We start from the raw sequence: 22,726 nt of genomic DNA on the forward strand, positions 1-22,726 counted from the left end.
TGTTAAGCTGATTAGCTCTGTGTCTAGATGACCGAGTGGACCCAAACCAGTCATCAGCCACACAGCATTTATGGGCCCACTGAGGCAGCCACACTGAGGCGTCTAGTTCAAAGTCCAAAACCCGTGTGAGATCTGTCAGGCTTGTCTGTAGGTGGTGACAAGGCTGTGGCCGGCAGGCCACACAGGGGCCACTGCCCTGCACACGGCAGACCTGCTGCCCAGACAGTGCATCCCAGTTCCCTGCAGGGGCTACCGTGCAGGACGCAGGAACCAATCCCTGGGCCACCTGCAGTCCTAGGCCATGACCTCCATTCAGAGACCTCATGACAGAACTAGCCTCTCTTGCCTCTGGCTTGCACTGTGGCATATGGAGAAAAAGGGCTTCAAGTCACTTTCAGTTTGGTTCTTTGTTCCAAATCACCAACTACATGCCTGGCATCTTGTCAAAGAGCTCATACTAATTCTTAGCAGAGAGACAAGGTGATGTAAGGAAGCCAGAAGTGTAGAAAATGCTTTGAGAGGGGATCAGAGTGTCAGAAGGAAACCACACCCCCAGAGAGGGACACCCAGCTTATGTGAGACCAACCTGAGCAGACGACACCGGCGTCCTCGCCGTGTCCACAGTTGTGTGTGTTCCAGCCATTGTGAGGGCAGCTCCACAGGTAGCTCTCGTGCCCCACGCAGCCCACGTCGTCCAGGACGATCGGCCCTGAGCCCTGACCGTACCGGGCATTTCCAGGGGCCGACATGGCCCAGCCACAGCCCAGCTGCCTGCAGACCACGTTGGCGTCGTTGGTGTCCCAGCCGTCGTCACACACGGTGCCCCAGGAGCCTCGGTACAGGACCTCCACCCGGCCCTCACACCTGTCACCTCCATTCACCAGCCTCAGGGCCAATCCTGAATCAGTTCCTGGAAGGAGACGGGAAAATGCACTCTCCTGTATCTTCCGGAGGAACAGGTCCTGAGGACCAAACGCAATTCAGAATCCTTCCAGGGAAAGACTGCTGAGTTCAAGGTCATGTGTTCCTTCCGGAGGACCTGACTGAGCCCGGTCATCATCATTTATCCCCACGGGGCTGTTTGATAGAACCCTTGGCTGTGGACAGAGGAACGCATGTTCTCTGATGGGTTCCCCACAAGGCCCAGCAATTCAGTGGCTGATCCCAGCCTTGGGAAGGAGGTGGGAAGAAGGGAAGCCCACAGCCTGAATCCCCAGGGACCACTGGGATGAACTCGAGCCCCTGCAGCAGGAGCCCAGCAGAGACAGCTTCCCAGACCCCGCCAAGGAACCACCTTCAGATGTTCACTCCCACATGGGAACCCACTCCATCAAGCCCAAGGTTATTCTGAAGACTACATTTCTGCTGAGCACTCACTCATGTCATTTTTTAACCCCAAAATTGTGCTGACTCTTGACCAAGCCGTGCACCACTGAAAATCATCAGAGCCCATGGACTTCATTACGGAGAAGGCATCTATTGGTAGCAGGCTGTTCAGAGTTCTTCCAGGGCTTGTGAGCGCAAGAGCTAGAAAAAAAAGACTATCTCCCCTCCTGGGATGTACACCTGAGGCTGACAACTGTCCCTTGGCAGGAAGAAAGCTGACAGTGAAGTCCATAAACATGAGAAAATAGGGGTAAGAAAAGTGCAGGGGAAAAGCTGCACTGGAACTTCTGGATCCAGCTCTACCTCAAGACCGTCCTACCACTGACCTATGGAAGTCATTGCGGCCCCCAGTCCCACCCCCAACTCAAGACAGTGTGAGTTGGGATCCTGTCACTTGGCAACCAAAGCATTCTGAGTAATGTGTGCCACAACTGGGAGGTGAAGGTTCTCTACAACTCTGGCACGCGAAAGGAACCCTCCACATTAGATGAGGTGCTGAGCTCAGAGGCTCAAACCAAGAGTCAGGAATTGCACCCAGGCCTCATGAGTGGAGTGTTTTGCAGGATCCAAGTGAGGCTTACCTTCGGTAGGAGCTGTGGGCGTCCACCAGCCTGAAGGGAAAGCACAGCAGGATTAGAGAGAAGGTGTCTACAGTCAGGGTTGCTCTAGTGACCTGTCACTCACATCAGGGAACGTGGGGTCTGAGACTCTCCACTGCCTGGGGGAGGAATAGGTCTTTTCTGAGAGCCGGCCGTGAGCCGGACCATGCCCTCCAATGTCCAGGGCATGGCGATGAGGCGCCCCGCTCCACAGGAGCACTTAGCACGCTCTCCTGACTGAGTGTCTCGGGGGAAATTATCCCTTTGGGACTCCGCGGGGGGGGGGGGGACCCGAAACAGCCCAGTTCTCCCTGCACACATAACTCTTGGTCTAGACAATGCTTTCAGGCAGAAATGACCCCAGGACAGGCCTCCCTGTCACCCAAAGCTCTGGGGAGACACTGTGTAGCCACAATGTCCTTAAATCGCTGAGTCAGACCCGAGGACCCTTGTGCTATGGCTCCTCTGGAAGCGTCTGCTCGCTCTAGAGTGACCAGGGCAGGTACTGAGAGGGGCAAACGTCCACTCGCCCCGCCTGGGGCTCCTGGCTGGAGTCTGTGGAGGTGGGTGGGGACGGAGGGGACAGCCCGGAGTCAAGAGGCACAGGACTCACCTGGCAGGAGCGTGGACTGGGGCCTGGCACCTGGGAGAGAGAGAAGGCAGATCAGACACCTTGCACAGAAGGGGCACCACAGGGGCAAAGGGGGATGGCGCTGAGCAGGTGAGGCGCTCAGTCCATGCCTGAGCCCTGCCACGTGGGGTGGGACCTCTGCCATCCTCACCCCCTAAAGAGGCTCCTCCTGAGGGGTGCAGGCAGCCCAGCATCCCTTATTTCCTGTGTTAAGCTGATTAGCTCTGTGTCTAGATGACCGAGTGGACCCAAAGCAGTCATCAGCGACACAGCATTTATGGGCCCACTGAGGCAGCAACACTGAGGCGTCTAGTTCAAAGTCCAAAACCCGTGTGAGATCTGTCAGGCTTGTCTGTAGGTAGTGACAAGGCTATGGCCGGCAGGCCACACAGGGACCACTGCCCTGCGCACGGCAGACCTGCTGCCCAGACAGTGCATCCCAGTTCCCTGCAGGGGCTACTGTCCCGGACTCAAGAACCAAACCCTGGGCCACCTGCAGTCCTAGGCCATGACCTCCATTCACAGACCTCATGACAGAACTAGCCTCTCTTGCCTCTGGCTTGCACTGTGGCTGGAGAAAACGGGCCTCAAGTCACTTTCAGTTTGGTTCTTTGTTCCAATTCACCAGCTACTTGCCTGGCATCTTGTCAAAGAGCTCATACTAATTCTTAGCAGAGAGATAAGGTGATGTAAGGAAGCGAGAAATGTAGAAAATGCTTTGAGAGGGGATCAGAGTGAAAGAAGGAAACCCCACCCCCAGAGAGGGACACCCAGCTTATGTGAGACCAACCTGAGCAGACGACACCGGCGTCCTCGCTGTGTCCACAGTTGTGTGTGTTCCAGCCATTGTGAGGGCAGCTCCACAGGTAGCTCTCATGCCCCGAGCAGCCCACGTTATCCAGAGCGATCGGCCCTGAGCCCTGACCGTACCGGGCACTTCCAGGGGCCGACGTGGCCCAGCCACAGCCCAGCTGCCTGCAGACCACGTCGGCGTCGTTGGTGTCCCAGCTGTCGTCACACACGGTGCCCCAGGAGCCTCGATACAGGATCTCCACCCGGCCCTCACACCTGTCACCTCCATTCACCAGCCTCAGGGCCAATCCTGATTCAGTCCCTAGAGGGCAGCACAAGGACACTTCCTCTTATCTCTCCTGAGGTCACAGGCCAATGGCCCGTTCCAGACTCAGGGGACTTCCTGTCGGTGAGTCTCCCCTGGGCAGGAATCACCTTTCTTTTATGCCCAGGAGTTAATCTTCATCACAGGGAAGTCAGCAGAGATTCCTATTCTGCCCAAGTCTGAAGATGCTCAAATGCAGAGGCACAGCCCATCACTCCAAGAGGAGGCGAGCATGAAGGTAACCCTACCCACCCAAGATACACCCAGGCTAGTGCACCATGGTCGCAGGAGGAAAGTCAAGACCATCCCCCTGTTGGTAGCTTGTTGGCTCCCGGGTGGTTCTCCCTGGGCTCTGGCCGCACCCCTGGAGATGACGGGACCGAGTTCAGGCATTTTACACCCAACCCTTCGGGCTGGACAGCCATCCATGGCCTGAGAGACCAGTAGAGGTACCAGCAAGACGGACAGGCATGCAGGGCCTACACTGACCGCCTGGAAGAAAATCTTTCCTGAGCATCTGGACCCGATCCCACTGGACACAGCTCACCAGCCCACTAAGATCGGACCTCAGACCTGGCCTCCAGAGACTCTTGCTTCACTCACAGGCACAAGGATATGGACGGCCACACCCTGAACCTCCTCCTGTCACATCCAAACCCCCAGTTTATCCAGAAGTGGAAACTAAGCCCCAGGGAGGTGGATAGGAATATTTACCTATACGTGACGGAGCATGTGAGGATACGGTCTGCCAGGAGGCTGGAAGTGGCAACAAAGGGAAAGGTCAGAGTTAGACAGCACAGGAAGGAAGCCTTGGCAAAACGTTTACCCAGCATGATGACACCAGTTCCACATCTGGATCCTGCCACCTGCTACCTGTGTTTGCTGAGCAAACCTCCTGCTCTGCTAGCTCCTCTGGGACAATGGCCCTGTCTGAGGTCAGCCGGCTCCCTCCACCTCTCTAAGCCTGGCATGTTCTCCTTCCCGTGAGAAAACCTTGGCCACCTCCCTTCCATGAGCCATGTCCGCACTGGCACATCTGAGGGGTTGTCCAGAGGCAGAAGTGGACAGAAAAGTCAGGGGGTGAAGCTGGAGCCAATCATGGTCCTTGGCACCCAGAGCACTGCAGTCCCTTATGACCCACCATCTCCTGGGCACTGTCCCTGCCACTTCCGGGTGCAGGTGTGGCCCTGTTGGATCTGAGGCGTGGCCCAGAGTGAGGGATGCAGGCACTCCTTCCTGTTCTCATGTCCCATCAACAGAAGGTCAGTGATTATCAACCTTCCTTCTCCCACAAAACTCTCCTCAGCTGGGATGTAACAGGGCCTAGAGTGGTGGAACACATTCCTGGTTCTCTGAACCTGCAGGTGACAATCTCTGACAGTATCAAGGACAGGATGTGACAACTCAGATGGATCAATGGGAAGACGGGAGTGTTGGAAACCCCATGTCTAGTTAAGAAGAGCCAGCTGGGAGACTGAGCAGGGGAGGGGACAGAACCTCCCAGGTTCTGCAAAGTACAGCGATTCCCCCAGAAGGGAGAAGAGTGGGGCATGGGCAGGGAGTAAAGGGACATCCGGAGGAAGGTCGCCTGAGCCTCACTGGGCCAGGCAGTGGACTGGGGCCGAGCAGCTGCGAGAAAGACACGGAAAGTCAGACACAAAGCACACAGGGGTCCCACTGGGATCCCAGGGGGAAGAGGCTCAGCCTTCACACGTTGCTGACACTTTTCTTAGGACCTCTGCGTGGGGAGTGTGTGCCCACCATCGACGACTCAGTCCACTGGGGCCTCTCGTTCTGTCTCACTTCCTGTGCCTGACCGCCTGGACTTGAGGGCTTACTTTCCTGAATATGAAAGTCCCTGGCATGCCTGCGACCGGCCACCAGTGCGACCAGCCACCGGAGCTACCGCCTTAACTCCCTGTGGGAACAGCAAGGAGGAGCCCAGGTGGTTAGGGTAGGACCCCAAGTCCACCAGCCCAGCTGCAATGAGGGTGAGGCTCCTCCAGGCGCCCCAGAGTTTCTGCCTGGGGTCCAGCTCCTGCCCCCGTGTCCTAGCAGGCTCGTTACCAGTCCACACAGCCATCCGCTCCCGTACCCCTCCGCCTTCTCAACCGTGTTCACCACACTCACACGTGCGCCTTTTACACTGGAACTCTGTTGACTGAGTCGGCTCTGAGAGGACCCCAGTCTGTAAGCCATCAAGGGCACCTTTCCCTTTTGGTAACAGCATCCCCTAGACTCCGCCGGGGGTGTGGGACATGAAAAAGCCCTGTTCTCCCAGCACACAGAACTCTCGCTCTAGACAATGCTTTCAGGCAGAAATGACCCCAGGACAGGCCTCCCTGTCACCCAAAGCTCTGGGGAGACACTGTGTAGCCACAATGTCCTTAAATCGCTGAGTCAGACCCGAGGACCCTTGTGCTATGGCTCCTCTGGAAGCGTCTGCTCGCTCTAGAGTGACCAGGGCAGGTACTGAGAGGGGGCAAACGTCCACTCGTCCTGCCTGGGGCTCCTGGCTGGAGTCTGTGGAGGTGGGTGGGGACGGAGGAGACAGCCCGCAGTCAAGAGGCAGCAGGACTCACCTGGCAGGAGCGTGGACTGGGGCGTGGCAGCTGGGAGAGAGAGAAGGCAGATCAGACACCTTGCACAGAAGGGGCACCACAGGGGCAAAGGGGGATGAGGACGGCACAAGGACTCCGCCTCATGTCTCTCTTGAGGTCACAGGCCTAAGGCAGTTTCCAGACTCACACCATTTCTAATGGCCACAGCTCCCCGGGCAGGGGGTCACTTTGAACATGGCCATGAGTTAACCTTCATCACAGGGAAATGAACAGAGACTTTCCTTCCCCAAGCCCAGGCTACCAGAAGCTCAGGCTCTACTGGCTGACCTCCCAGCTCTCCTACTTGGGGCACCCCCATGGGGGTTTACGGGACCTCTGATGTCCACAGGCTGAAGGGTCATAGTTCCTGTATAGTGCAAAGAAATCAATGTGGCCTCATATGGGCTCAGCAAAGGGCACAGAAAAGGTGGCCCCCTCAACAGGTATGCACCTGCCTCTGCAGGCTGTGCAGCCAGAGACCCAGGATCCTAGCCTGACCAGAGGTCAACATGCATTGGTGAGGACCACACGGTAGGCTCTGAGCATGGGCAATAAGACTCTCTTGGAGACAGAACACCAAGCTCCATCTTGGAGCTCCCTGGAGATACCTCTGCAGGTTGATTCCTCCCGTCTCTCAGAGTCAAGGTCCACGGAAGAGATACCTTTTCAGACCTGAGGGCTTGTTCAGAAGTCCCCACCCTTGAAAGCTGAGCACCCCCATCTCTTACAGCTTCTGCACCTCTTCTGGATCCGAGATGGACCTCTGGGTGCAGAAAGGTAATGAGCCCCCAGGGATCCCACATAACAAACGTTACCTCCTGCTGAACTTGCTGTTGAGGGTTCCTCCGTGACAAACAGAGCTGCAGAGTGGAGAGAAGGAAAGGTCATTCGATGTCGGCTCTCCTCCAGGAGGGTCGACCCTCTGCACCTTGGCTCAGAAAAGGGGCTGGATGCAAAGATCCGGAAGCTCTGCCCACTGCCCAGAGGCTGAGAACCTCTCTCTCTGTCACTCTGTCAGCCCTCATTCAATGCTGGAGGCCACCAGGGACATTCTTGGTTCTGGACATTCACCACCTCCTATGCTTCCACAATGCCCATCCCAAATATCACCCTTTGATGAACAGCCCAAATCTATCCACAAGATTAAACTTCAAATACCAACTGCCTATTTCTATGGCTCAAACGTAGTCTCAAATGACAATACCTACCATCACTGAGATATGCCTGAATGTGGCCCCAGCTAGGAGGAAAGGCAGGTTCCAAAGATGCAGCCCCAAATGTCAAAATAATGTGCTCCAAAGCGACTGCTTGGACAGACATGCTCTCCTGGGGAACACATTCTCATGTGACAGCTGGGTTATCATGGTCACATCCTGTGCATAGTGACATGTATGTACACACAGCAGTCCACATAGTAAATGCCAGAGGTTGCTCTAAAGATGGATAATTTGACTAGAAACTCCCCTTTGGGGCACACAAGACAGGTGACATCCTTAGAGGCTTCTTTGTGGATTAAAGGACCAATGGGTGCTAGAAGACCCACCAGCACTCTGAGCATAAAGGAGAAATGTTGAGATTTGCTAGGAGAAGTCAGGGAGAATTCCTCTTCTTCACGGAGGCTGTACATATCCTTCATTTGTCATTTAATCACGGATAAAGAGAACATATTGGTTACTGCTCAGTTTGCTTTTGATATAGATTTAAGTTTTAAAGACCAAAACTCCCCAGTCCTTCTTCCTCGCATTTAAAAGGATGAGAAGGTACCACTTAGGAAGGTGTTTGGTCATCCGAGGCCAGGGATGCTTGTGATGCTGTTCACAGGTTCTCCTGTTTAGAAGGATCCCTGGTAGGACCTCTTCTGGCCACGTGAGGTGGCATGGATGTGGAAGCCATTGTGCAAGATGTGTAAAAGTTCAATCTCAGCAACTCACTTATGGAAAAGTCTTTACATCAACAAGTCAGACTTAGGATGCAGCCAATAACCATTTGGGAAAATGTGAAAAACCTGCATTTACTTGACATTAAGCAAAATACAGACGTTAAGAAAAAATAAGTTTAAAAAGGTAGCCCTTAAACTATATACACGTATCTTCTGTTGCTTGCTTTGGAAATGTTTAGCCAAGTCCCATAATTACACTGTAAACATGAAAACTTCATTCAGTCCTGGGCCATGCAGCATGCTTGCTCAAAGTGTGGTCTGCAGACCATCCTTATTTTCGGTTATATAAAAATGCAGATTCCTGAGCCCCACCCCACCCCAGCCAAATCCGAGTGCCTGGAGTGGGGAGGTGAACTCTAAGGACCTGCATTCAGCCACATATCTTAGTTGATTCTGATGTGCACTGAAGTTTGAGGCAAAGGCAAATTAAAATGGAAGAAGAACCTAACTAGATAACCACATGGTCCATTTATGCTGTAGCTGAAGGAAGTTTCTATTGCCCTTGTATTTCCGTAAAGGACACAAATCATATTCTTATGCAACCCTCATACCATTCATTGAAGTCCGGTGAGGCAGTGTTTATTCTTTAAGATATAAATAACTGTATAGAAGGATAAATAAATTTTAAACCAAATACAGGATGCTGTTTTCAAAGTACTTACCACTTGTTCTGGGAAGATCTGATTCAGAAACTATAAAGGAATAAAAGAAAAATCAGACGCATGCATGCTTCACGCACAGGGAACCCTAAGCAAGAAATCCACCTTTGAGCCATGGCTTTCCTTATAGTTGACTCTGAACTAACGCTGTAACAACCGCATGCAACTCAACATCAACAAATCTGGAATCTGTTTTTGAAATTTAATTCAAATTGAAAAGATTTCCTGAGGCTCTACTGCAATGAGAGGTCTAGGCTTGCTTCCAAAATGCCTCAAAAGTCCACACTGGTGCCATCTCTTCTCCTCCTTCACAGGCACCCAAGGGTGCTGATTCTTAAAAGCTTAATCATGGCAGAAGATTCTGTACATTTTCTAACCTGGGGACCTGGGGTCATATTCAAGAGTTTTATGTGTCATTTTAGTTAATCCTCGTACAACCCCATAGGGAAACTGAGGCTTGGGTAGGTGACCCAAATCAACTGACTAGTGAGTGACGGGGCAGGATTTGTGCTCAGACAGTTTGCTCTTAACCATTTCACTATTCTGCCTCCCAGTATATATATATTTTAAAGTTTGTATTATTTGGCCCAAATCATGGCCTGCAGTTTTGCACAGGCAGGTATGCTCATGCGTGCACAGGACTAGAATAAAAGAGGAATTAGGAGCAGAAGAAGTTAGCCTTTAAAGCATTGACTGAGGCAGGGGTATTCACTATTTCCCCAAGACCTGTTAACAGTTCTAGATAATAAGCGAAATGTGATTATATCCAGAGAGGCTCAGTTAGATGCTGCTGTCCCTGTCTGCCCCTGCTGCCCTGCTGTCTGTGACCCCTGCTGGACACCCAGTGGGGCAGTCTGGGGGACAGAGACCTTAGGAAAGAAGTGTGGCTGGACAGAGACTTGCACGGAAACTTGGGGTCTATCTTATGGTCAGTACGGCACCTCACAAGGAAGGAGCTAAGGGTCCAGGTGGACCCCCTCAGAGGACCTGTCCTACATCTAAAACCCAGCAGGACTCTCCGCAGGAGTCCCTCCTGAGTTCTTGGGGGTGGCCTTGGGCACCACAATCGCCCGGCTCCCAAGTTTGATAGAGTTACCAGAGCTGAGTGTCTGTGTCTCCCAAAAAGCAGTTTCTCTGGTGTCACTCACTGTTGATGTTGCTGAAAATACAAGGAAAAATAGCCAAATGAGAGGTCTTCCGAAAACAAGAATTAAATCCGGACCCACCCTCCCACCATCTAATTCAAGCAGGGGAGAAAGTTGCATTACTCTTTGCTTTGGAGGGTAGCTGGACCCATCATTCATTAATTGATTCACTCAGGGAATATGGACCAGGCTCTGACCGCACAGGGGGCACAGGACAGTAGGGATCCATCATAGAGGGTAAGGTGTAGTCCTCTGGAGCTCAGAGGCCACCTGGCAGCCAGACTTGCTAACCAGTAACTCTCCATCTTGGCCAATGAGGAACACAGTGGAAGGGGAATGGAAATCTCAAAAGAAACAATTCCTGGGCTTGGGAGAAAGGCAGGAGGAATCCAGAGAGGAGAAGATATTTCAACAAGGCTTAGAAGAAGACATAGACATACATTAGGAGAAAACAGGGTGGAAGTCGAGTGGCCAGATGAAACACAGGATGCCCAGTTAAATTTGAATTTCAGATAAACAATGAATACTGCTTTAATATAAGTATGTCTGCAATATTACATGGGATATATGTATACTTAAGAAAAAAACTTTATCTGAAATTCGAATTTAACTGGGTGCATTGTATTGTTACTTACAATATCCGGCTACTCTAGATGAAACGCATCTCATAGGTGGCAGTAGACAAGAAGTTGTCTTAACTACCCTATATGTAACCCACTAGCCAGATCCACTGAGGCTCTCCATCCTCTCTGTAAACCTACTGAACACTAGGGCTGGTAGGCTAATATCTAGTACACCTGGCATCTTTCACTCCAACCAAGCTGTGTGATCGATTAAAGGCAGGTATGAGTCCTGAACCTGTTTATGCTGGTTGTACCTGGCATTAGATTAAATATTAAGTAAATTGATCAAATATGGGTACAAAATGAAAGATGTCTTTAAAAAAAATAAGGCTGAATGCTTTGGAAATAAAATAAAATCCAGTTGCTAAAAGAAATCAGGTGGGTTAAACAGCAAAAAGTAGAAGGATATGTAAAGTAATAGAACTTCTCCCCTCATACTGCTTTGCAAATGTCTTTCATTTCATGCTCTACTTTAGAGAAACTAAAATTAGAAATTATAGATAATGCCAAATGGACGTAGTTTATGTAAGAAAGACATTGCAGAATTGCAGAAGATCCCTACTGACAGAAAAGCCTACAGCCACAAGTTGGCAAATCAAAGTGTGTTTATATGTTTTAAGATAAAATGAAACATTTAAAATGTGTCTGTATCATATTTTATGATTTCCCCATTTTAAACAACATTTTTGAAAAACCAACCAACTACCGGACCCAGTCACGTTAGAAAAGTGTTCCTTTAGAACAATGGCTCTTAAAACGGTTCCATGAATCAGCAGCACCATCCAGGATGTGGGAATTTGTACAAAATGCACATTTTTAGGCCTCCCCCAGACTTAAGAATTTACCCTGGAGGTGGTGCCCAACAATATGTGTTTTTAACAGGCATTCGAGGTGATTCTGATACACACTAAGGTTTGAAAACCGCTCGCTGTCCTGCAGCAAGGGCGTTTCGACACAGTGATAGATGGAATAATTCATTCAACAATCATTTACTGGCACCTCCTGCATGCTAGACTCCAGGAAGCCAGGGGAATGCTGAGATTACATGATGCCGCCGCTGGTAATTGGCTCTAGTTGTCGAGGCCTGCAGGTAAGCAATTAAAGGACAGGGAACTGAGGGCTCTGATTGCCGGACGTCCAGGAGTCCGGCAGAAGATCACGCGAGATTTCCTGGAACGGGACCTGGACGTCCAAGCGGATGTGCGCCAGGCAGAGGGGAAGATGTGGGTGAAAATGAGCTCCGAGGAAGTTAAGACGTAATGAATAAACTTTCCTTTCGAAATAAACTCATGAGAATAAAACTACAAACTCTATGTGAAGCTTCGTGGCTCTCTCCTGGCAAATGAAGAGATGAATCGGGTTTCTGGATGGAAGGACTGAATATAGGAAAACCAGTCATTCTAAACTAATTCATAGTTTTGATATAATTTCCATCCAAAGGTTTTTCTTGGATTGATTGGTTCTTTAAAAAATGATTCTGGGGGCTTTCCTCGTGGCGCAGTGGTTGAGAGTCCGCCTGCCGATGCAGGGGACACGGGTTCGTGCCCTGGTCTGGGAAGATCCCACGTGCCGCGGAGCGGCTGGGCCCGTGAGCCGTGGCCGCTGAGCCTGCGCGTCCGGAGCCTGTGCTCTGCAACGGGAGAGGCCACAACAGTGAGAGGCCTGCTTACCACGACCAAAAAAAAAAAAAAAAAAAAAAAAAGATTCTGAAGTTTATCAGGAAAAATAAATAGGCTAAAAATGACTGATAAGTTCTTGAAAAAGAAAAAAATACTGATGGGGCAGGGGCAGGGGTAGGGGCAGTGAGAGTGGGGCTGGGAGGTCTTGTCCACCTATGAACCTGGGAGACAGGTGACTTAGGTTCAAATTCTAGCTCTGCTGCTTATTTGGTCTCTAAACTTGGGCAGTTCATTAATTCTCACTCAGTCCTAGTTTCCTCATCTGCAAAAAGGTAGTTACACTAACCTACTTCACAAGGTTATTGTGAAGACAAAATCAGAAAAATATATCAAGTGCTTAATAGTGTTTGCCATGTAGTCAGCGTTCAAAAAATTATTATTAGCTCCAAAATATTCAAAATAAAGCCATAAAATTAAAACAAAGTTTAAAATTTTAAATAATTTAAAAATTATTTTAGATACCTATTTCACACCAGAAAGCAAAATAATTTTCAGAACAGAAGAACTAGATTTTTTAAAACACACCAAGACAGGAAACTAATTAAATGTTTATCCGATTTCTGTGAAATTTCTAGGTGTTAAATCAACCGGAAATCACAAAGGAAAATAGCAATAAATTTAATTTTGTAAAAATACAAAATATTTGTGTGGAAGAAAATCAAAATTAAAAGGCAAACAACAAACTGGGAAAATATTTGTCATCAATGTAATGGACAAAGTATTGACATCCAAATTATAGAGAGAGTTTATATAAATCAACAAAAATGATACTAGCTTTCACACACACAAAATAAATGGATAAAGGATATAAACAGACACTTCAAGGAAAAGGAATGTAAATGGCTTAAAAACATTCACCTTCACTGTAAGCAAAGAAATGCAAATTAAAATGACTGTACACCGTTTTTCACCCAACAATTCAGTCAAGATTTTTGCGGTATGCGGGCCTCTCACTGTTGTTTGACTTAGTAATTCCACTTCTAAGAACCTAGCCAAAGGAAATCATAATTTACTTAATGTGGACAAAGATGCATGAACAAACATTATCTTCACAGTATTAGCCATTATAATTACAGAAAGAACCTGAAAGGGGGTGGAAGAAATAGGGAGAGGTTAGTAAAAGGGTACAAACTTTCACTGATACCATGAATAAGTTCTCAGGATCTAATGTAAAACATAGGGACTATAGTTGATAACACTGTATTTATTATACAGTTGGAATTGATTAAGAGGGTAGAACTTAAATGCTCTCACCAAAATAAAAGATAAAAATGTGAGGTGATAGATATGTTCATTAACTAGGTGGGGGAGAATATTTTCATAATGCATATGCATATCGAATCACCACGAGATACTCTTTAAATATCCTATAAATTTCTTGGTCAATCATACCTCAATAAAGCTGAAATTAAAAAAAAAAAAAAGAAGGAGAAAACCTGAAAAAACGTCAGTCTCCAAAATCATGACTGCATGTTAAAATGTTCAGAATATAAACTATAGAAAGACTGTATATGAAAAGATATCACTTAGGGACTTCCCTGGTGGTCCAGTGGCTCAGACTCCGAGCTTCCACTGCAGGGGGCACAGGTTCGATCCCTGGTCAGGGAACTAAGATCCCTCATGCTGCACAGTGGCAGCCAGAAAAAATGATATCACTACATACACACATAATTGGAAAGAAATACATATTTTAACAAAGGCAATCTCGAGTGATAGGATGATGAGAGTTTTCACCTTTTCTCTGTTTTTCTCTAGCTCCTACATTTTCCACATTAACTATACATTAAAAGCTGTGGTTTGAGGCGGAAGGCATGAAATGAGGTGGCAGGTAAGGTAAGAGGCAGATTCTTTTAGGGAAAAAATCTTTTAGGGAAATGGGGTTGTAGCCTAAAAGAAAAGAACAAGGATGAAAAAGAAAAAGAAGATAAGGAAAAAATGATGCTAAGGATAAAGCCGAGAGGCAGGAAGAGGAGAGAAAAAGAAGGAGGGGAGAGGGGAGAGGTAGGGAGGGGAGATGCTCATACCTTTTAGCAATTAGGACATTCCGGCATTAAGCTAAGTGGTCTACCTGTAGTATCTCATTTTATCTTCACAATATCCTTTATGGTAGAATTATTACACAATCTATTCTATAGAAGAGAAATCCAAGGCTTAGGGAAGGAAAACAACTCGTCAAAGGTCACACAGCTGTGACAGAGTGAAACTGATGCTGGAAGTCGAGTGCACTGATCCCAGAGCAAGTGTGCTCACAGCTCAGCTCCACTGCTTCCCAAAATTCAAGTGAAAACACTGAGATTCCATTTCAACTTGTCAGAAAGCAACACAGTCTGACATAATACTATTTAGTAATGGAGAGGCTGTGGTCAGTATTGTTCCTGATATGGTGTCTGGCTCCCCATAAACTATACATAAGGGAAGAGAAATACTTCACGGGACCTGGCACAGGGCACAGAGGGGATGTTTCAGGGCACAAGCACCCTCTCTCCTGCCCTTCCATTACCATCAGCGGGAGCCTTTGGTAGCCTCCTGGTGATGCACTGTGTTGTACTAAGTGAGCAAGGTGTGGTCCCTGCCCTCCAGGGACTCCCGGCATAGCAGGATCTCTAGAAAAATCCACAGATGATCTAGTGTAAGAGTTAAGATGTTATGGGAGAATAAGAATGGCAACCATAGGCACACTGCGTGTGTGTGTGTGCGTGTGTGTGTGTGTGCATGTGTGTGTGTGTATTGAGAGTACATGTCAGGGTTCCTGGATGGGACAGTGTCCATCGTATTTAAAAAGAGTAGCTAGATTTAGCCAGAGGAGGGGAAGAATAAGACTGTGTTCCAGGTGGAGGGAACAGCGTGAGCGCAGTCACCATGGCAAGAGGCAGCATTACTCTGGGGCCTGAGGTGGGCAGGACAGGTTGCTTTGTACTGTGAGACATCCCGCTACCAAGTGTCCTGGAAAACAGGTAGAACAAATAAAATCATGGGGTGGAAAACAGCAGGGAGCAAGTGGGAACCGAAACCCAGGTGGGGGTCTGGAGAGACACAGGAGGCTGGAGAGGATGGCCGGGCAGGAACGCAGGGTCCCGGTGCCAGGCTGTGACGCTCTGGGACTCGTTCCCGGGGCACGGCCTTGGACTTTACCTCCTTTCTGTAACATTCCGCACCTAGACTGGACTGAGTGACATAATGCCCAGGGGGGGATTTTGCACAGTAAAGACGAGCTGCAGCCAACAGAACTGGCGAGGGAGTAATTAGACGTCTGTGAGGTCTGTTTAAGTGATAACGGAAGTGCCTCCCCAGTCCAATGTCACCCGCATAAGGGCATCTCGCAGCGCCTTAAAGTCCTTCCATTCCATTTCCTCCTTTTTTTCATGGCGTTAATCATTGCCAAAACCCCTGATAAACTGTGAAAAGGGGAAGTACAGGCATTAACACTTTGCTAGGAATTAGTTTGTAAGCAACTATTACTTTCTTATTTTGCAAAACATTGACCTTGAAGAAATGGGACCAAGGGAAGTTGAGTTAAAAGAAATTCTTTCGCAATAACTTTACAGAGTTATAGAAAAGTTGCAGAAAATACAGAGAGTTCTCATATACTCTTACCCAATTTCCCCTCATGCTAACATCTCACATGACTGAGGTACCTTTGTCACAATTACCAAATCAACAATGGTACATTCTTACTAACTAAACTCCAGACTTTATTGGGATTTCACCAGTTTTTCCTTTTTCTAGGATCCAGTCCAAGATACCACTTTGCATTTAGGAAGTTATGTGAGGAAAATGCCTAGGAGAGTAACAGTGGATGGCACCCAGGCCCCCTCACACCCTCCAGGTGCCAGACACCACGTGGGTGACCTCAGGTCTATACAACCCTGTGAAGCTGGAACACAACCCCAATTTACCAGTGAAGAAACTGAGGCTTGCAGAGGCTCCAGGGCTGGTAAATGGTAGAATCAAAGACATTGCCAGGAGCAGCAGGGGTTCCACGGCCCCTAGAGCCCTGCACAAACCTGAGCTCACTGACTCCTTCTCAAGAATTTGTGCAAAGACCGGAGCTGAGAAGAGTGTCTGCTGCATGGGTTCCCCCAGCACAAAGCTCCCCCCGGGGGGCTCCAGCAGTCCTCAGACCTCTGCAAGGAACAGCAGGGGTTAATGGGCCAAAGCCGCTATGCGCTACCCGAATGCCAGCAGACCTCCTCCTGGTTCAAATCCCGGCCCACCGCCCGCAGCAACTGCTGACCTTGGATGGGACACAGAACCTTTCTGAGCCTCAGTTTCCTCATCTGCAATGTGGATACCTAACTCGTTAGCAGATTTAGACAAGGGAAGATAGGTACCCTGTCTCACAGAGCACCTGGTACAGAGCCAGCGCTTCACAGGGAGTTAATCCTTACGTCTAAAGTACAAATGCAGGCACACTTGTATGTGTGTGCACATAGCATATGTGTGCACATAACATCATGTCAAACCACAAGTTCCCTCAAGCCACGCGTAGAAGCTGCCTTAAGCCCCTTTGTAGATAAGGACATGGCAATACGCTCCCTGTCCTTTAGGGGCTGACATGAATCCCCTGTCACTTTTCAGAGCCAGTGCAAGTCCAGGGATTAACTTCACACTCATAAAAGCTGGAGCTAAGAACACTGCCTTCCATTTTCAAATATTTTGATGCAGACGCAATCTCCAGCCCCGAGATTGTCCAGAGCCTGTACCCCCCGAGGTCCTCCTGACAAGAAGGGAAGGTGGGTGTCACCTGTCAGCGTGCTCCTGGGCAGAGACAGAGAGTGAGAGAGACAGAGAGAAAAAAAGAGAGAACTAATAGACAGACTGGTTAATTGTCCTGTTCACTTAGCATCTCGGTAAAATGACATTGAGATTCAAGGTCTCACTGATTTGCCCAGGGCTCTTTCGTGTCCATTTTATCACTTGACACTCTAAGAACACAAAGATATGCTTGACTAACTAAGCTTCAGATCATTTCTCTAGGACTTCCCTGGTGGTGCGGTGGTTAAGAATCCGCCTGCCAGTGCAGGGGACATGGGTTCGATCCCTGGTCCGGGAAGATCCCACATGCCGTGGAGCAACTAAGCCCGTGCGCCACAACTACTTAGCCTGCACTCTAGAGCCTGCGAACCACAGCTACTGAGCCCACGTGCCACAACTACTGAAGCCCATGCGCCTAGAGCCTGTGCTCCGCAACAAGAAAAGCCACCACAAGGGGAAGCCCGCGCACTGCAACGAAGAATAACCCCTGCCCGCCACAACTAGAGAAAGCCCGTGCGCAGCGACGAAGACCCAACGCAACCAAAAATAAATAAATAAATAATTTTTTAAAAAGAGAGAATTTAACCACATCTTATAAAAAAAATCATTTCTCTAAAGTAGTGACAGACACAAACTTGCTATCTTAATGATCTTATCTGTGCTCAGCCACTTGATCTGATTTTGCTCGGTAAATATTAATTAATAAGCCAGACACACCTGCAGAAAGAAGTCACATGATGAGCATTTCCAGGGCAATCTTTTCTGCCCATTTTCATCAGTACACAAACTAAGGGCTTAACCAATGATGACGAAGTTTTAGGACCTCTTAATAGTGCATACTTTTCCTTAATTTCAGGAATTTTTCTAAGACCAGTCAATCATTTCCTTAGTTGAGTAACTCACTGTAGACACTGACATAATGATTGACTTTTTCTAACTACAACCATGGCATTTCTCAGCCAGAAACAAAATAAAAATACTTGCAATTACAATGATTAGCAAAGAATTGCCCCCACCTTTGATAGAAAACTCCCCTTGAGATGGAAAGTCTAGCACCAAGAAACAGATATAATTTGCCATGATTTGGAGTTAGAGCAGTGAAATTAACAAATGTAGTAATTAGATATAATACCTGTAGATAGAACTTGACCCAATAAAAGACATATTTCAAGGATGACTGTGGAGATCCCCATTTTTCTGGGTTCTTCTCAATTTGAAGAAAAATGCCTTGCTATTTATAAGTTCCTAGCTATAAGGAGGCGTGTCTTCCGGGGTACTCTATTTCTACTGCTGCCGTAAAGATAAAGGAAGTAAGTGACTTTTCTAACAATCGATGGTTAATCTGTGGGAACAATTTAGGTGTGTTAGATTGATTGTTATATGAACAGTCTGACTATTGCCCAACTACAAAAGCACTGACATTAGCAATGCAATTTCCACTTCCTTCTAGGTGAACCTCTAAGTCTCTCAAGTGTTCCCTGAATATAGGATTGATTTTAATCTTGGAGAATTTGAAAGAATTTGTGGGAAGACTGCTCCAAGGTTCGGGGCAGAGCAGGATGTGGGCTGCTGAGCAAATACAGGACATGGTGCCAAAGGGGAAAATCATCTCTTGGGGATGATTTGCCCTGGCAGGGAGGTCTCCTGTTGGCCCTTTGCCTTGGAGAAATGAGGATGGCGTCAGTGCAGACATGACTGGAGAGCAGAAGACATGAGTGATACCCATGGATTCCACAGGCTTATATTAGCTTTAGCCGTCACCTTCTGCCTCTCTCATGGATTCCATAACCCAGCAGCTGAGAACATGAGATCTCAAACTGAACCACCTCCAACCACTCACAGTCTTTGATTTCTTGCCCTTGGCATTCACATTGTCTGACCTTTGGAGCTTTGCAAACCCACCACACCTGCCCCCAACCTTGCCCGCAATCCCTCTCTTACATAGAGGGTCCCACGCTTTGGGACCCCCAGTCTTTCTTTATCACCAGACTCTGGTTTTACCCCGACAATCTACCAGGAAGGTTTCTTGTTGTTTATTTTTTATCAAAACTCTATTGGTGGTTGGTAACTCTTGGTTAGAAGCATATGGCTTTGTAGGACTTGCCTCTGTTATCGTGGCCTGAGTGAGCCATGTCCCGCCTTTCAGCTGAGATGTGGAGGCTGTGAGAGGACACCTTGGCCTCCTTGCCACGAGCTGTTAACCCCTAGTCTCCTGGTGCTTCATTCTGGAAGTATACCGGGAGCCCATGCCCTGTATTAGCCACCAAGCAGGATTTAGGGCTGGATGTCTGCATCTGGCTTCATCCACATGCAAGTTACTTTCAACCTTGGATTTCTTTTTTAATCCTATAGCTCTTCCCATCATTCCCAAGTTCCTTCTCTCCCCTTGATGAGAAGAGGCAAATTTCTGCAGGATAACCTCACTCTTTTTCATTCTCCTACTTTCCGTCCAACAGTTGATGAGAGTCAGGTGACAAGAGAACCAGGATACACATCTGCTAGGGAAGCCTAAGACCAGACGGCACCCTGGATTCCTCTTACGGGGTTATGATTGTTTGGATCTTGAAGTGCTGGGCTGAGAATGATTATGAAGTGCTGAGTTTGGGATCATCAAAAAAAGAGTGCTGTGATTGATTTGTAATGCCTGCCCTGAGCACAGCAGAGAAAAATAGAGGTAGGAGTACGAAATATCCAGGAGGGAGGAGGGGGTACGAAGTGTCCCTCCCCCACAGAAGCACACTGTCTGGTCTTAGAGACAGACCTGCATGGTGACGATTACAACAGGGCATGAGTATTAATACAAGTTGCTATGGGAGAATACAGGGAATAAAACGTCAATCAGATGGCAGAAGCAGTTTCTCTAAGGAAGTGAGACTTGAAATATAAGCAGGGGTCATCGGGCAAACAAGGGTGGGAAGACCAGATGAGAAACAGGAGTGACCTTTCAGGATTGTGTGAGAGTGGAGTGGGTGGTGGGGATCCTGCCAGGAGACTGTGGAGGAAACCGCATCAATAGCTCAGCTCAGAGCAGAAGGAACAGCACCATTTCCTCATTGTTGTCATTGTGATGACCCTGTCCTCTCCCCCCTGTGGTTAGCATAAGGATCCTAACACAACAAGGGCTTGTGAGCTCTTTGTTCAGAAGACACCAGGAAGGAGGAAGAGGAGGGAACGTACCTGTCATTTCAAAGCCAGCTGGAGAGGTGTCCAGGTGGAAAGGTGGGCGATGTCAGTGGAGCAGGAAGGCGGTGGGGTCCTGGATGTGCGGGAAGAACACAGTGGGGGCGCAGACCACCTGCCACCACAGTGTGCGTCCTTCATCACCAGGACCCCACCCTGTCCCAAGGCCCTTTGTGTCCCATGGCCTTTCATCAGACCCTGTTCAGAGTGGTTTTCCTCTTGTGTAGAGAAGAGGGTACTGGAGAGACCCACCCCTCTCAGAGGGCCAACCATTCTTTCCCCTGCCCACTGGTTAGAAGCATCTATGTCAACAGCATGTCTGGGTAGAAAGAGCAGAGCTACAGAACTCCATTTCCTAATGAAACCTGACATTAAGAACAGTAGGGAGAAGGAAAAACTCATTAAAGATCCAAGATTCTAGGGCTTCCCTGGTGGCACAGTGGTTGAGAGTCCGCCTGCCGATGCAGGGGCCACAGGTTCGTGCCCCAGTCTGGGAAGATCCCACATGCCGCGGAGCAGCTGGGCCCATGAGCCATGACCACTGAGCCTGCGCGTCCGGAGCCTGTGCTCCGCAACGGGAGAGGCCACAACAGTGAGAGGCCGGCGTACCGCAAAAAAAAAAAAAAAAATCCAAGACTCTGCCCTCAGACCCCATTTCTCAAGGACCTTCCCTGGGTGATTATGGTCCCGATGACCACATGCTCTTGAAAACTCCAAAACGCAGAACCAAGCACTGGGCCTCAACGCGGGAGGCCTGGCCTTCACTGGGGAGAATCCTCTGTAGGGGTCCCTCATGGCTTTTTGTAAGAGGCAGAACACTTTCCTAAATGGAAAGTCGTGGGGAAGCTCCAAATATTAACATTAACGTCACTGGGACCGCTCTGAGTGTGGCAGGGGAGTCCCTGCCAGCTCAGTCAGTGCCACCAGCCCCTGTCCTCCTAGAGGGCAGCCTGTGGCAGAGCTGGGGGTTCCCTGATGGAGGCCAGCCCCTCCCTTTACAGACCAGGAACTGGAGGCCCAGAGAGGCTCCTGCGGTTGCCAGAGGCTCTGCCCTGATACTGAGCCAGGTCCCAGTGGACGCCGTAGAGCAGGCGCCTGCCCTCAGCTTGCGTCATCTAAACCCCTTTCCTCAGAGGTTGGCTCTGCACCCTGCCGGCCACCTGGGTCCTCCAGCCCTGTGAGGTCTCTGATCTCTGAGCCCGGGAGCCCCGTGACGTGGGACAGACCTAGGTGGGGAGAATCGGGGGCTGTGGCCTCTCAGACATCATGCGTCCAGGTACTGGGTCCCAGGAGTCTGTGTGACCGTGGCTCCCCTTTGGGTGTCAGCTTGACCCCTAAAATCTAACTTTACTGTCGCTGAGTAGCCTGACATAATTGTTAGCCATTGTTACCATTGTAACAACCCTCTGGGCACTGTGCATGTGACACCTACAATGTTGCAACATCACTCAGCTTTTCTCTCAGAGAGCCTGTCTTCCCAACCGGGTTCCCAGGGACCCGCACCCCACCCCAGCCCCCAGCCTGAGGACCAAGCTGAGTCTCATCCTTTCCTGCTGCTCCTCTGTAATTGGGAGCTTCAAGGCGATCAGGTGTTCAGTCGGCACTGGCTCTTGAAAGTGGCTGTCAAAAGCAGCACCACCCCCTGCCCCTGCCTTCCAGGGTAACCTACAGCCTGGAGCAGGGGACACTCCAGGGAGAGGAAGTGACACGCAGAGCCAGGCCAGTGTCCAGGGCGGCAGAAACTCCCTCTCGTGAGAAGGATGGAGAGTAGAGGCCTGACACAGCTCTCTGCTCACCAGGGGGCAGTCCAACTGCAGAATCTTCCAGCAACAAACACAGCCCTCTAATGACCCTAGAAAACAGAAGGCTCGCCATATTCTTCTCATCTTTCTCAGGGCAACGCGGAAAGCCCTCACCGTGGTTTACGAGGGCCCGCTCAACCAGCCCCCGTGACCTCTCTCCCCGCAGCCCACTCCGGCAATCATCCAGCCCCAGGACCTTTGCACTTGCTGTTTTCTCTGCCTGGAAGACTTTTCCCCCAGAAATCTGTGAGTTCACCCCTCCCTTCCTTCAGGACTTTTCTGACATATCATCTCCTCCGGGCAGACTTTCCTGACCCTCCCTCCCCCGCACTCCCTACCCGCTCCACAGCCCTTCTCACGGTCTGGCTTCCTTATAATTGACTTCTTTATTCTTTTGCCTGTCTGCCCACTAAAACTTAAGCTTCACGAGGCAGGAATTTGTGTCTGTTTTGTTTACTGCTGTATCCCCAGAATCTAGAACAGTACTTAGTACACAGTAGGTACTCAGGAAATATGTGCAGAATGAGTGGACTGAATGAGTGTGGGCCAATCGGAAGAGGAGGACCAGCGCTCTTCACCCAGGTGGTTTGAGTGCGTTCTACCTTAACTGG

General features: G+C 49.2%; 1 protein-coding gene across 1 annotated transcript in view; it reads right to left on the reverse strand.

The window, feature by feature from the left end:
- The window catches only part of DMBT1 (deleted in malignant brain tumors 1), a gene marked incomplete at both ends in the record, with an annotated part of 99,546 nt that extends 92,851 nt beyond the window's left edge, over positions 1–6,695 (reverse strand). The window contains 6 exon segments of the mRNA XM_082854440.1: positions 1,968–1,997; positions 2,599–2,628; positions 3,407–3,730; positions 5,231–5,362; positions 6,316–6,345; positions 6,638–6,695. Coding sequence (XP_082710566.1) covers positions 1,968–1,997; positions 2,599–2,628; positions 3,407–3,730; positions 5,231–5,362; positions 6,316–6,345; positions 6,638–6,695 — 604 coding nt within the window.
- Positions 6,696–22,726: the final 16,031 nt, after the last annotated feature.

Source organism: Leucopleurus acutus (assembly GCF_964270905.1).
Source record: "Leucopleurus acutus genome assembly, chromosome: 14".
In the NCBI taxonomy this organism is placed as follows: Eukaryota; Metazoa; Chordata; class Mammalia; order Artiodactyla; family Delphinidae; genus Leucopleurus; species Leucopleurus acutus.